This window comes from Myotis myotis, unplaced genomic scaffold (genome assembly GCF_014108235.1).
Source record: "Myotis myotis isolate mMyoMyo1 unplaced genomic scaffold, mMyoMyo1.p scaffold_m19_p_17, whole genome shotgun sequence".
Taxonomy (NCBI): domain Eukaryota; kingdom Metazoa; phylum Chordata; class Mammalia; order Chiroptera; family Vespertilionidae; genus Myotis; species Myotis myotis.
Genome location: NW_023416321.1, coordinates 37997674 through 38013121, shown reverse-complemented (window position 1 = coordinate 38013121; position 15448 = coordinate 37997674). Strand labels below are relative to the sequence as shown.

The window sequence follows — 15448 nt, the reverse complement described above, 5'->3', positions numbered from 1 at the left end:
TATCACATTAGGAGCCATCAAAGGTTTCAACAAGTGACATTTAAATATTTACTTTTTCTATTTTTAATCCTCACCCCAGGATATGCTTACTGATTTTAGAGAGCGGGGAAGATTGAAAAAGAGAGAGAGAAACATCCATGTGAGAGAGAACATCGATTGGTTGCCTCTGCATGTGCCCCGACTGGGGATCAAACCCGCAGTCTGGGCCACACTGGCCAGGGCAATATATTTACGTGTTAGAAAAAACAATTTTGGTAGCCAGGTGAAGGTGTGATTGAAGGTAAAGAGGGGTTACTTAGGAGATGCTGTCACTACAGTCACAAGGTATTGCAAGCCTGACCTTGGGTAGTTGCAGAAGGGGAGGAAGGGCAGAGATAAGTAGGAGATATTTTAGAATTAGGGACAAAGGGACCAGGTGAATGAGTAAATGTGGGAGGTAAAATTCAGGGCGTCAACCATGGCAGGGTTCCTGCTTGTAGAAGTGCAGTAGGAGTCATAGGCGGAGGAGTAACTTTGGCAACAAGGAGCATACCTGTCTATAGATAATCATTCTCTCCCACTTGATTTGAATACCTTGTCCCTCAGTTTGTCCTTTCGAAATCTCCATATAGATAAGTATCCCCCTGATGTAGAGCTTCCGAGGACCCCGAGGTTGGAGAATGAGCTGGAGGCATTAGATGCGGATATCCTTCCAGAAGAGGCTCTGACTATTCTAGACCAAAACGCAAGCTTCAAAGAAGAGGCATTGGCCCCGGCAAAAACAAAAGCAGGGGGGAAGAGGCCTGTGACTGACAACGTGCCGTGCAGGAGGAAAGATGCTCTGGCACCGGCCAGATCCCAGCAAGTATGAAATCACTCCTTTCTTTTGGCCCATTGTCTTCACCTCTCACTGTCCAGCCTCACAAGGGCTGGTAAGGTGGAGCCAGGATTTGAGTTCTTAGACATTAAATGCCAGAGCCCTTGAGTCCAACTACCTAAAATAAGCTGACTTAGCTGAGCTCTAGGTTGTTTTTATTTTTTACCCCAAATAGCAGTTTTTAATATTGTTGCTCGGACAGGATATTCTCTCTTGTCCTGGTTTGCTAATATCCTAACTTACTTGATACCAAGGTCCTAATCAGACAGGCTGTTTTACCATTCAGGTTTTTCTGCTTCTGATTTGGAAGTGTGAACCTTGAGGAGATTAAGATTTGGTTCCTGCTAAAGATAGATATTGGTAAATAAGAACTACTCAGTATTAAAGGCATCCTAGGGTGAGTTCTTTTTAATATGGCTTTGGAAGCCAGCTGGCTTGAAACTAGATTATATTTTAAGCTTCTCGTTAAAATTTAACTTAAGGCCCTACCAGTGGGGAGTGGCCAGAAGACCTCCTCATAGTCTAAATATTCTTAATGTGGTGCCTACCATTTAATGGTGCTGTCCAGGGGCTTCTGTAGCAAACCTGTATTATTATCTGGTGGCCGCAGGAAAAGGAATGAGCAGTTACCACCAGTTACCGACGGATCATGGATTTGAATCGTCTCTATTCCTTTCCAGTCAGGCTCTCTGGGGGTCGTTGGGAGGGCAGAACTGAGCCTGTGAGATGAGCTTGGTGCTCTTCTTCAGAGACACCTCCTTTTCTGTGAGGTGGTAACAGCCTGAGTCATTCTGTGTAGATGAACAAGCCTTTCTACTTTGGTCGTCATACTCTTCTTACATTAGCTCATTTAACCTTCTAGAAACTTGCGAAGAAATGATCTGCTTCTATGCCCTTCCTTGTTTCACTGCCCTAAGTATATTTTTGCTACAGTCAATAAATTCCTTAAGCCAGTTGGAGAAAGACAATTATCATATGATCTCACTCATATGTGAATCTAAAGAACAAAATAAACTGATGAACAAAATAGATCCAGCGACATAGAAACATGGAACAGGCTGATGAATTGCAGCAGGAAGGTAGGGGTGGGTGGGAAGAGATCAACCAGATAATTTATATGCAGATATGTATATCCCATGGACACAGACATTCGTGTGGGGTGGGGGATGGGCTAGAAGGGGTCAGTGGGGGGAAAAGGAGGACATCTGTAATACTTTCAACAATAAAGATAGAACAAACAAAAAAAGACATTATCTCCCATTTTACAGACGAGAAACCTGAGGCTCAGAGAAGTTAACCAAGAATGTTTTACAGTTTAACCCCCTTTTTTTGGTTTGTTTAATTATGAAAACATATATCAAAAGATGGCAAAGCTGTGGATTCCAGTTTTGCATCTCCCCTCCCCCCTTACCAACATTGTTTCTGTCTCATTTACACCCTCCCCCAAATTTCCACCTCAGTGCTTCCCAGCTAGATCTTTGCTGAATGGATGCATGAATAGCACGGGGGCACTTGTAGCTTCAGTAAGTCAGAGTTCCTTTGATATCCATTTGGTTTGATAATTCATATTTCTCTCTTACAGGGACTTCACAAAGCTGAAAAAAGTAGACCAACCCAATCTCAGGGCAAAAGCAGGTTGCATCAGACAACAGTTTCATCCAGATTAAAAATAAACCAACAGCCTCTGAAAGACACTAGGGCCCCTTGGATACCTCCAAACCCCACGTCCCCACAAGCGTCTCCTAAATGGTATGTAAAAATTCAAGGGACCGTTTGGGTATGTGACTTTATTTTTCCTCCAAAAGATGACCTATTGTTCAGCGCAAATAAAGCAGCAGCCTTAGTTCCCATTAAGAAATTTTTCCTACCTGACGATGGGTAGTGTAGCCTCCATGGGCCACCCCAACACCTTGTGGATATGTGTCATTGTATGGAGGCTCATCAACTTTCCTCACTCATCTCTTCACCTAATACCTTCTAGTTACTTGAGGCCAGGAACTGTGCCTCCCCTGTAGCTGAATGTTCAATGCCTAGCAGAGTGCCTGACACTTAGTAAATCTTAGCAGGAATTCAGTACATCTTTGCTGGATGGATGAGTGAATATTTTAAAGTGATTCTAATTCCAGATAATTATGACTTACAAAACCATAACAATCTCACAGACACTGTCTGACTGCAGGGGACAGTTGGGATAATGCTGACATTATTGCTGTGTCACCTCATTCCACGGAGCTAGAGAGAAGGTACTGTCCTTCCAGGGGCATTGGGGTCCAGTTAGGTGGAAGCAGTCTTTGTGGAGTTGGTTAGAGGGGAACTTGTTTACCATGGGACAGTAATTCTTGAAGGCACAATGGGAAGTACAGGAGGTAGGACAGTAAAAGGAAGGCAGCAAAAAGCAGTAATGTGGAGAGCAAACAAGTGAAAGGTTCGGTGACTGAAGGGGTCTCCCTTTTGGGGGCTGGCAAAAGACAGGCTAAGAAGCCTGGTAGAATGGATTTCCCTTAAGATTGAATGATTCTAAATGAATGGTTCTGCTTATCCATCAACTCTCACTTTAAAGGTGAAGAAGCAATGTCTAGAGAATATACTGTCTTCCTTATATAGCAGAGCTGGGACTCATAACAGGTCTTCTGATTGCTTGATGTGCTTCTTTCATTTTTATTTCTCTCCTCTAAAGTCTGTTAGTATAGAGATATGAATTCAGTTGGTAAACATCAATTAGCCGAAGTTTATATTGCAGCTGAGTGTATGTGTGGCGGGTAGGGAGGGGAGTGGATAATAAGGCCTGCAGGCTCAAAGTGCTGTATTAGGCCTATAAAGGTAAAGGGTTGCTTCATAATATGGAATGAAATCAGTGACCCAAGTCTATATATTATTACAGGTTCTATAATTGACTTTTTTTCCCCCCCATTTAAAATAGTGATTGGCCATGAGTGGTGGTGCTCAATGGTTAGAGTGTTGGCTCCCCACAGTGAAGGGTCGCGGGTTCAACCCTTCAAGGGCATGTAACTGGGCTGTAGGTCGATCCCCGGCCAAGGGCATGTGCAGGAGACAACCAATCAATGCGTCTCTCTCAAGTTGATGGTTTTTTTCTCTCTCCCCTCCTGCCCCCTTTCCACTCTCTCTGGAAATCCGTGGAGAAAATACCCTCGGTGAGGGTTAACAAAATAAAATAGTGATTGCTTCTTTGGAGCAAAAGGAGGACTTCTCTCTTGATACTGAGCCTGAGTCCTGGGGGATCTCACCCTTGTTCACATTCAGCTCCCCGTTAGGGCCCCATGCTGGAGATCACTGTTCCTAAATGCTTTATCTTCTCTGAGTGTCACCATGCAGTGAGCCATTGGCTGTGGAGGGAAGGGTTGCAGAGATTTACTTTCCATTTCTTGCAGTGCTGCGTGGCTGAAGGTGAAACCTAGCCCCAAAGACGCCACGAAAGAGCAGTCTGTGGAGCAGGAAAGTGCTCAAGAGGAAAGCCAGCCGGGAGGTGCTGTTGAGCACGAAGCAGTTAGGTTTGTGCTGGTGTTTTCAAATCTTTGACAGAGTAAGGGCCCCTTTCACATAGATTCTAAACGAACTTTCTCCTCTTCCCGTGTATAAAGTGGTTATTTAAAATGTAAATTATTAACATTTTCTGTCAAACTATTCAGCTTAGAGAGTGAATCCCTTTTTTATTCCTTATTTAATTCATTCAGAAATTATATGAGTGTCAAGTGCTTTACATGTGTTAGCTCTGAATCATTATAACCCCATAAAGGAGGTACTGTGGTTATCTCTCCCATTTTTCAAATGAAGCAAGACACGTTCAGTCAGTTACCCATGGTCACACTTTTAGTCAGTGACCAAAGCGGGGATTTGAACCCAGGCAGTCTGCCCTGGATGGTGTGTTATTCTGGTTGCTCAGCACAGCAGGGTGTTTAAGATCTAGGATAGAAGTTGGAGGAAGAAAGGTTAGGAGAGGTAGAGTTGGGTGTCATCTTTGAGGCAGTGTTTGAATTAGGCAGGCAGGTAGGTGGTATTTACAGGGAAGAAGTAGGAAACAGAATTTAGTTGTGGGTCAAGGATTGAGCTTTGGGCTAGCTCCCCGGGAGCAGGAATAGGAAGGGGAACCAGTGGAAGAGCATCAAACAGGAAGGAAGAAGAGAGCAAGGTAAGATGAGTAAGCCAGGACAAGAGGGCTCCAGCAAGGGGTCATGATTATCAATGAGCCTTTAAGCTTGCTTGTGCCATGGACTTCTTTGGCAGTTTGGTGGCACCTTTGGACTTTGTCCAACAAGAATATTTGTAAATGCATAAATAAAATGTACATTTAATGAAATATTTTTAAAAAGTTATATGTGTGTTAGTTGGCTGCCAGTTGCTTGTTTTGTATATTGTATAGTGGTGAGCGCTATGGAGACTTAAAAAGGGGCAAAAAAGACCAAATCCTAGCCCCTGCTTGTTTACCATTAGTAGGAAGGACTTGTCATTAGCTGTAATTTAAGATGGAAATGGTGGTTACCCTAAGAAGCAAAGGGTTAAGAACAGAGGTTTTAGAAGGGAAAATTAAGTAGGATTAAAGAGTAGGCCCTAAATAGGGGATGATGGAGTGAGAACATTCCCTATGAGGACAGCAGTGAAAACAGGTCTCTGCATTGGTTTGGCTGAAATTGTTCTTGAAATTACGGGAAAGCAAAAATGAATATGGACCATTAAATAATTTAATAATATTTACATATCCTAAACCGAAAGAATCAGAGCCCATCCACATAAAGTTAGCTTTTCCCTTCTCTTTTATTTGACTTCACTGTGCCTTTAGGGTTCTCCGGGAGTCCATTTCTTTGTCTAGCCGTATAGCTACAGCAACAGCTTTATTTTACAGTTGAACAGGAAATCTAAGTCCAGTGATGGATAGTTTTCTGGAGAATATTCGGGCGCAGTTTTTGTTGCTCTGCACACCAGGAGTGCTTGTGCCCGGAAGTGTCTTACCCGGAACGTTACCTGGAGAGCTTACAGGGTCCAGAGAGGTTGTGTTACCTTCTGCGTCCTTCCTGGAGGCAGGATGGGCACTCTCGTATCCCAGTCTGTGTCTGTGGTATTGGCACCTGCAGACCGAGGCAGAAGTGGTCTGACTCTGTGTGTTCTGTCTGCTAGACTCGCTTGGCTTGATGCAGAAACTTCCAAAAGATTGAAGGAACTCGGAGAATTAAAAGGTGAAGAAATGGACAAAATGCAAAATCAGAGGTAAATATCTGTTTCTGGGGTAAAATAGGCTTGATCTCTATCATCTAACTATTTTAACAGCTAGCTAATTGAAATTGTTTAAAGGTGTAGTCACACTTAGGTTTATTGGCTGCCTGCCTGCTCAAAAGATTTTGAAATCGCCTCAGAAGGCTGCAGTGGAGCCAGGATTGGAGCACAGGGGTGTCCTGGTGGCCATGAGGAGAGCTGGGTGGCTGTTCTGTCCTGTCCTGTAGGCTCCATTGGCTTGATACTGAAAGGATTCTTGAACTTGAGCTTTCCTCTGCAGTGGTCGGCAAACTCATTAGTCAACAGAGCCAAATATCAACAGTACAACGATTGAAATTTCTTTTGAGGTCCAAATTTTTTAAACTTAAACTATATAGGTAGGTACATTGTTATTAACTTAATTAGGGTACTCCTAAGGCTTAGGAAGAGCCACACTCAAGGGGCCAAAGAGCCGCATGTGGCTCTCTAGCCGAAGTTTGCCGACCACGGCCTAGGGCAGTGATGGCGAACCTTTTGAGCTCGGCGTGTCAGCATTTTGAAAAACCCTAACTTAACTCTGGTGCCGTGTCACATATAGAAATTTTTTGATATTTGCAACCATAGTAAAACAAAGACTTATATTTTTGATATTTATATTATATATTTAAATGCCATTTAACAAAGAAAAATCAACCAAAAAAAATGAGTTCGCGTGTCACCTCTGACACGCGTGTCATAGGTTCGCCATCACTGGCCTAGGGTCATCTGGGTGGACTGTTTGCTGTAATTAGCTGTAATTCATGCTGGTCTTTAGGTCTCTCCTTGGTGGGGGAAGGGGGGTGTCAGGCTGTCCAGAGTAGAGTCTTCTGATGTTTCGCCTGGAGGGTAGGGATCTGGATGCCAGTGTCCTAGGGGCTGGGTCGGGGAGGAGGGTTGTAATTCCTACCACTCAGCCTTCAGCGTGCATACATGGTCCCCTCCTTCGGGCAGTGTACCTACAGCCTCAGCTGGGATTGGCATTCCTAGGTCCAGAGACCCTTCCAGAGACTGAGCAGCCAGACTGCTCACAGGGTTGAAGAGAAGTCTAGCTTCTCGAACATCATCTGATGCTTGTCTTCCATATTTAAGCTACGCCGCCCAGCTCACCCCCAGGCCAGACATGCCCGGCCCTGCCAGTCTTGCTCCTGTGCCCGTCAGCAGTGCACAGTGTGTGGGTGCTCAGTGTCCCCACGCGGGCTAAGTATCCCGCTTTCTCAGGTCAGCTACGTCATTGCCTTTGGCCTTCTGCCTTCAGCACCTTTCCCCTTCCCTTTGTGGGTGTGTGTCTAACTCTGTTACTGTGGCGCTTCGGGAGGGAGCAAAATTAGTTTCATTTGTCCAGTCGTCTACCATCTTTAGTTGTTTAAAGGCAGCCATTGTTCTTTTAAAATGTACTCAGAGCCTCACGTACTTCATTAGATGTTTGATGCAGGACCAGCAGTGTTGCAGCCACCTGGAAGCTTGTTAGAAATGCAGAATCTCAAGTCTCAGTCAGACCAACCAAATCAGAGTATGCATTCTAGTTCTTATTTTTTATTAATTCTCACCCAAGGATATTTTCCCATTGATTTTTTAGAGAGACTGTAAAGAAGGGAGGGAGGAAGGAGAGAGAGAGAGAGAGAGAGAGAGAGAGAGAGAGAGAGAGAGAGAGAGAGAGAGAAACATCGATATGAGAGGAAGCATTGATCGCTTGCCTCCTGCGTGTGCCTGGACTGGGACTGGGGAGCAAACCCACAACCCAGGTATGGGACTTGACTGGGAATCAAACCCATGACCCTTTGGTCTGCAGGCCATTGCTCTAACCACTGAGAAATACTGGCCAGGGCTCAGAGTCTTATTTTAACAAGACCCTAGGAGACTCGTATGGCCCTTAATATTATGGAAGCATTGCCCTGGCCAGTGTGGCTCAGTTGGGGCATCGTCTCATATACCAAAAAGTGGCTGGTTTGATTCCTGATCAGGGCAGTACTCGGGTTACAGGTTTGATCCCTTCACATCGATGTTTTTCTCTCTCCCTTTGCCTCTGTCTAAAATCAATGTGAAAAAAAATTTAGGAAAGCATTGTGGGTTTATAAACATTAGATTTTCGTTCACCTGGAATGGTAAATAAATATGTAAAATAGAATATTTTCTTGCTTTTGATTTTAATTCTCTATTTTATTTCTAAATAGTGTTTCTGCTACCCAGCTAGCAGACAAGGTAGAGAAGGCAGTCCTGGAGCGGTTGAAGCCTCTGCTGGCGCAGGCTCAGGTAACACGCTTCACCTCCTTTGCTTGCCGTTGGGAAGTTCCAGAATAGAAGGAGTTGCTACAGAGGTCCCCCTGACCGCTCGTCGGGCTGCGTGTCTGGCAGCTGGAGGGTGCAGCGCTGAGCCGTGCTGCTCAGTGCGGTGCCGTGCTGGCTGCGAGGGCCTTCCATTGTGGGCTGGTGACGAAGACAAGGGGGAGAGAGAAAGTCCCACTTTTTAGGAGGTGAGATTTTAGTTTGGGGAATGAGTTTAGATTGCATTTTCATAAAATACATGTTTTTATTAATTTCAGAGAGAGGAAGGGAGAGGGAGAGAGGGATAGAGACATCAATAATGGGAGAGAATCATTGATTGGCTGCCTCCTGCATGGCTCCCACTCTGCCCCCCACCACGGATCGGGCCTACAACCTGGGCATGTGCCCCGACCGGAATTCAAACCTCGACCTCCTGGTTCATGGATCAGCACTCAATCACTGACCATACCAACCAGGCACAATTTCCATTCTTAGTCAAATGTGTATCGGTGGTCATGTGTTTAGCTAACTGCTTCTGCTCTTTCACTTCAGTGGTTTGAGATGATTGACTATTTTTCCAAAGGAGAGAGATTTCGGGGTACAGACCAGGGCTTTTTTGAAGGTGGCATTGCATACAGCATCAGCAGCAGGTTGTGCACCCTCTTAGGCTGAATGTTGTGGCCAGACCCTGTGGATCCACCTGTAAATAGGAACAGTCTGTGTGTGTGAACGGATGAGGCCACAGAAGAATATTAGCATCTTAAATGGAGCAATTGGCATTCTGGGCCCCTGAAAAGGTCACTGAGTTTCTGTAGCTCAAGCTTAAGAAATGTTGAATTATTATTAGAGTCCATGGGAAGCTCAGACTATAGAACTGGGAGGGGTCCTAGAGACCATGTCATCCAACCTCTTCATTTTATCAATGAGTTAACTGGAATAGAGAAGTGGAGTAGTTGCATAAAAACACACAGCTACTCTGACAATGTTTACAAACTGAGGGAGGAAAGGGGCAGAAAGCCAAGATCAACACATGACATTTATTTTCATAAAGACAGAGTGCTTCAAATTGCTACAAAAAGCCTCCTGCAGCTAAAGCTGATGAACAGTCCACACAGAAGTTACTCCATTACAGGATTCATTTGTACTAATATGGGTTGTAAATTTTTATAATTCATGAGCTTGCTTGTCTGTTTTAATAGAGAGTCAATTCTTCTGTGGGAGCAGATACTCATTTGAAGGATCACCCATCGGCAAACACAGGGACAGCCCAGCCTGCAGAGGAGGTGCGTGTGGTATTATTACGTGATAATGTCTCCGGTTGTAAGGAAAATGAGGCACACATTGCAAACACGTTGCAAACACTAGATTATCTTACGCAAGAAGTGGAAGTTATTTTTCATGTGTGGCTTGTTCATGCTTACAGTGTGTATTTAGCATGAGCAGTTAGATCCACCTTGCAAACAGCTCTGGAGCCACCGGTTCCTGTTAGCGGCTCTTTTGCACTCCTCGTGATGACAGAATGTGGGTGCACTGCGTGACCCTGAATGCCGATGGCCTCCGGCAGGAGAATGGCTGTCCTCATTTCCTTTCATTCAGCCTGGTTTTGCTCATTACTGGCCTAATTTCCTTTATACTCGGGGCCAGCATATTTTGAGTGTCCAGTAATGACCAGTATCTGGCCGCACAGAGAGAAAAGACAGCCCAAGGAAAAGTGATCACATTTGAGGGAAGAACAACGGGCTTTGTAGATGTCCAGCCTCTGGAGGACCGCGGGCCTGCTCCCACCGGCCTAGGCTGGTAGAGTATGGTGCCGACTGCACCACTGACCCCGTGTGCAGGGTGGAAACAAGGTAACGGTGTCTGCGCAGAGCAGGTGTGCAGCTTTCAGGGTCAGGAGGGAGTTGGAAGGAAGCGCCATCAGTCCAGCCGCCTTAGGAACAGGAAGGAAGGTAGCAGGTTTCCAGAATGTATCCCTATTGTAATTATTAATCAGAGTTTTCTTTATAACTGCACCATGATTAAATCTCAATGTGTCTCTCTTGCATTGATGTTCCTAATCTTTGTGATTATAAGTTTATTGTACAATATTTTATGACAGAATCTCATGTGAGGTGAGGCTTCTGAGACTGGAAACTGAAAGCCTGCATTTAGCTCTTACAAATCGGGGATGCTATGTTCCGGTGCTCTGTGCAGATAGCCACCAAGTGGTACTTTTATCCTAGTAAAATAACGAGGCTAGGGAGGCACCTCCACAAATGAAGTGATTATAAATGCTGTCTGTGAAGTGGACATGTTTGAATATTATTAAGAATAGTCAGTCTTGGGAATGATGGGGGGCATGGGGGGTAATGTGGGGATAAGGACACATATGTAATAAAAAATATATATATAAAATAAAATGCTTCATCCAGGTGTCAAAAAAAAAAAAAAAAGAATAGTCAGTCTTTGCCCTGGCCAGTGGTTAGAATGTCAGCCCACACACCAAAGGGTTATGGGTTGCAGGCTCAATCCCTGGCCCGGTCAGGGCATGTGCAAGAGGCAACCAATCAATGTGTCTCTCTTGCATTGATCTATCTCTCTCTCTCTCTCTCTCTCTCTCTCTCTCTCTCTCTCTCTCTCATCCCACCCTTCCACATTCTCTAAAATCAGTGGGAGAAAGTATCCTCGGATGAGGAGGATTAACAACAAAAAGAATGATTAGCTTTCTATGTAAGAATTACACAGATAAGTTTGCATTAAATGGTCTTTACTATAACTTATGGAAGAAGAAAAGTATTTAGTGTTATGGCCGCTGTTAAACGTCAGGATTGTTGTAAAGAGTTTCATACACAGCACCATGAAGAGTCAATGCTTTTAGCCCTGGCGGTTGGTTGGGTGTCATCTGAAACATTGATGTGAGTGTGAAACATCAATTGGCCGCCTTTTGCATGCCTCCCACCAGGGATTGAGCTGGCAACCTGGGCATGTACCCTGATTGGGACTCGAACCAGCAACCTTCCGGTGCATGGGACCATGCTCACCAGCCAGGGCATAATTTTTATTTCTTTAACTTTGATTAAGATTGGATACTTGTTCATATCTTTACTGGCCATTAATAATATATTCTGTGAACTATTATTGTGATACTGTACACAGACAATACTAGTATTACTTGGTTAATGCTACTGTTTAAACGACTGGTGAAAATTGTACTGATATTAATGATTTTGATATTTACTAACTCAGAGGAGGTAAAAACTGCCAGTTGGATCACCATATGATGGGCTATGATCGGCATTAATCTTTAGGCTCCTCTGCTGGCTTTGGATTGCCTTCCCATCCTCCTCCCTTGTTTCGTAGGCTACTGCTCTTGATTGTAAATCCAACAACAGTCCTCAGCTGGACGATATTTTGGACGATACCACTCGTGAGCTCCGGGCTGTGACTCATTCTAAGATCTTGGAGCCTGACGCCTTAGCCACCTCGGGGGATGGCCTGTGTCTGGAGACCATGCTGCTCCGAATGGAGGAAATGGAAGTAAGGTCTGGGCTGCAGGCTCTGGTTGGCCATGGTGGTGGTGGTGGGGGTGGCGGCGCCTGGCCCCTGTTGAGCGCAGTCCTCCGCGTGCGTTTCTGTAGATGAGCAGGACTTCAGAATCACATCACTGGTTTTAAATCCTAGTTCAACTGCCAACCAGGTGTCTGACCTTGATAAAGCCACTTATCCTCTCTAATAAGTAGGGTGCTTTTAAAGATAAAACATGGCGTGAAGCCTCATCATGCTGATAGTCACTTACTACCTGACACATACCTCAGGAAGCAACCCTTATCGTTACCCCCTGGTATCGCTGATGTGGTTCAGAAATTACCAGGACATGGGCTTCCTCATGCCTCAGCGCGTAAATGCTGCTCATCTGCCTCTGCTGCCCGGCTGGCCTGGGATCCTGACATATCACAGATACGTTTGCTGCCTGTAATTTCCACCATATGACTTTAGAATCCTTCTCTCAGAATCTTCAGTCTCAGACATCACCCAACCCAATCCCAGGACTGCTCAGAGCAGGAAATTGAGACCAATAGGGAGTAAGTGATGTGGCTAAAGGTCACAAAAATTCCCGCCAGAGCTGGGATGAGACTCCGTCCAGGTCTCCTAACACCAATTCAGCATTTTCTTTATAACTGCACCATGATTAAATCTCATCGTGGCTTTGCTGCTAAACAGAGACATTCGCGGGAAGACAATTTTTTGTTGCTTTTTGAAAATTTAAAGATGTGTAGTTTATCCTAGTCTTTTAACTGATTTCCCTGTCTTGAGAATAACTGTCTAGATCTGGTGTCCAATGGTAGTCTCTAGCCAAATGTGGCTATTTAAATATAAATTAATTAAGATTAAACACACTACTCATATTTCAAGTGGTCAGTAGTTTGTGGTTACTGTATTGGGCACGACAACTATAGAACACGAGTGACCCGGTGCTTGAAATTCGTGCACATTAAAAGGGAATTAATTAGAGGAAATATTTTAATATTGCTATTTGCCCTTTCTCTATAATAGAAGTGTCAGAGATGAAAGAAAATTAGTAAAATATATATGAAAATCTTCTTCCTGTCAGAGTCTGGGGCGTGCCAGGGGAACCAGAGTCAAGTCCCTGCCCACCCACATGCACCTCAAAATCGCACAAGACCCAGACCCAGCCGGCCCCACCCCCATTGGGCTAGATGCAGACCTGTCTGTCCCTACCCCCGTCGAGCCCTACAGGGTGGGGGCCGTGGCCTCAGGTCGCCTGGCCTGGGTCAGGGGGTGCGGCCTGAGTCCCCCATCAAGCCCTGCCAGGCAGGGGGTGCAGCCTCAGGTCCCCTGGCCCAATGCCAGGGCAAGGGGGCGTGGCCTGAGGTGCCCCGGGCCGGTGTAGGGGGCACACCTTGATGTCCCTGTCAAGCCCCGCTGGGTGGGGGCACATCCTCAGGTCCCCTGCCCCTGCCCAGCACCACGCAGCCTCAGGTCTCTGCTGATTGCTTGTTAAGGCTTGTTACGGGAACTTGTACTCCGCTGTGGGTGCAGCCATCTTGTGTTATGGGAATCCCACCTCTGCTGTGGGCACAGCCATCTTTGTGATGGCATGGCGGTCAATTTGCATATTCCCTCTTTATTAGATAGGATTTCCATCCTCACAGCAAGCTCCAGTGGGCAACGTTGGTCTAGATTAGATTAATTAGATTAATGGCTTCAATTTTAGACTTCATCTCATAAGCTAATCACTTCCTGGCCTGGCAGATGCTCATTTCTGGCAACGTGTCTGTATCAAATGTATCTGCTGAGCTATGACATTCTTGCTAGCTCTGGTTTGTAATGAAACTAATTTATTCTCATCAATTAAACTTTTTTTTTTTTAAAGAAATACCAGGAGACAGTTCGCCAAAGATATAATAAAATTGTATATTCTGATCCTCAATTTTGGATGCAGGAAGCAAAAAATGGTGAGTGCTCCCCTCACTTTTCCCCCACCATTATATTCTGAAAATTTTGAACATACAGAAAAAATTCTACAGTGAACACCCATACACCAACCTCATAGATTCTACAATTAACATGTTGCTATATTTGCTTGCTTTATTTATATTCTGTCCATCCATCAATTCACCTTATTTTTTATACGTTTCAACTTGTGTATCAGCAACTAGAGTTTAATATTTATGGCTCTTTTTCCTTTTGAGGTAAAATTTACTTATAATAAAATGCACAAATCTTAACTGTCATTTCATGGGTTTTGATAAATGGACATATCTTTGTTATCCAAAACCTATCAAAATATAGACCAGTGGTTCTCAACCTTCCTAATGCCGCAACCCTTTAATACAGTTCCTCATGTTGTGGTGACCCCCAATTTCATTGTTATAAATTGAACATAATTAAAGCATAGTGATTAATCACAAAAACAATATGTAATTATATATGTGTTTTCAGATGGTCTTAGGTGACCCCTGTGGAAGGGTCGTTCGACCCCCAAAGGTTGAGAACTGCTGATACAGACTCTATCACCTCCAGAAGTTCTCTTATGCTCCTTCCCAGTCAGTTCCCATGACCTAAGCAATAATTGTGCTTTTTTGCTCACTGTAAATTAGTTCCCTGTTCTAGACTCTCACATAAATGGAATCATGCCTACATATGTTCTTTGTCTAAGACTTCTTTCATTCAGCGTGATGTTTTAGATTTATCTATGTTGCTCATTTCCTGTTGCCACTGTAACAAATTTAATTTTATAACAAAGCACAGTTTCAGTATTTAAAACACACATTATCTTTCACTTCTGGAGGTCAGAGTTTGAATCAAGCCTTAAAAGCCTGTAGGCAAGGTGTAGGCAGCTTCTAAGGCTGCCTGCGCTCTTTCACTTAGGACCACACTACTCCAGACGTTGTTTCTGTGGTTAAATCTTCCTGTGACTGCTTATTATAGGGCACTTGGGTTACATTTAGGGACAACCCCGATCCTCTAGGACGGGTCCTCAAACTGCGGCCCACGGGCCACATGCAAATACAAATATTGTATTTGTTCCCGTTTTGTTTTTTTACTTCAAAATAAGATATGTGCAGTGTGCATAGGAATTTGTTCATAGTTTTTTTTTTAAACTATAGTCCGGCCCTCCAACGGTCTGAGGGACAGTGAACTGGCCCCCTGTTTAAAAAGTTTGAGGACCCGTTCTCTAAGATACTCTCCTATCTCACGAACCTTAAAGTCCCTCTTGCCATAGAGGGGAACATTGACAGGTTCCAGGGATTAGAATGTGGACACCTTGAGAAGCCATTATTCAGCCTACCACACTTGGGTCAGTTCATTCCTTTTCATCGCTGAGTAGTATTTCATTTTATGCATGTGCCATATCTAGTTTATCCATTTGTTTGTGCATCTACATTTTCTTGTTTCTAGTTTTGAGCTATTAGAAATAAATCTGGTATTAATATAGCATGTCCCAAAAAATGTATACACACTTTAATAGCTCATAACTCACTTAATTTTCACTCCTTTTCAGGTTTAACTGATTTGATATAATGAATGAAGCCAGACTAAGCTTTGAATAAAGAAAATTTATCCTAAAGTGCCACTAGACTT

General features: G+C 44.2%; 1 protein-coding gene across 5 annotated transcripts in view; it reads left to right on the top strand.

The window, feature by feature from the left end:
* KIAA0753 (KIAA0753 ortholog) overlaps window positions 1-15448 on the top strand; it is a 67113-nt gene that overhangs the window by 35674 nt on the left and 15991 nt on the right. For 4 of the 5 annotated variants that reach the window (XR_004972947.1, XM_036341210.1, XM_036341212.1 and 1 more), the window contains 8 exons: window positions 612-844; window positions 2439-2605; window positions 4246-4365; window positions 5987-6076; window positions 8272-8350; window positions 9562-9645; window positions 11702-11878; window positions 13737-13818. Coding sequence is in view for 4 of the 5 variants with exons in the window: in XM_036341210.1 (XP_036197103.1) it covers window positions 612-844; window positions 2439-2605; window positions 4246-4365; window positions 5987-6076; window positions 8272-8350; window positions 9562-9645; window positions 11702-11878; window positions 13737-13818 (1032 nt within the window). In the remaining variant the exon portion in view is untranslated. Of the gene's footprint in view, window positions 1-611; window positions 845-2438; window positions 2606-4245; window positions 4366-5986; window positions 6077-8271; window positions 8351-9561; window positions 9646-11701; window positions 11879-13736; window positions 13819-15368; window positions 15411-15448 lie in introns of those variants that run through there. The other variant, XM_036341213.1, reaches the window with a different exon arrangement.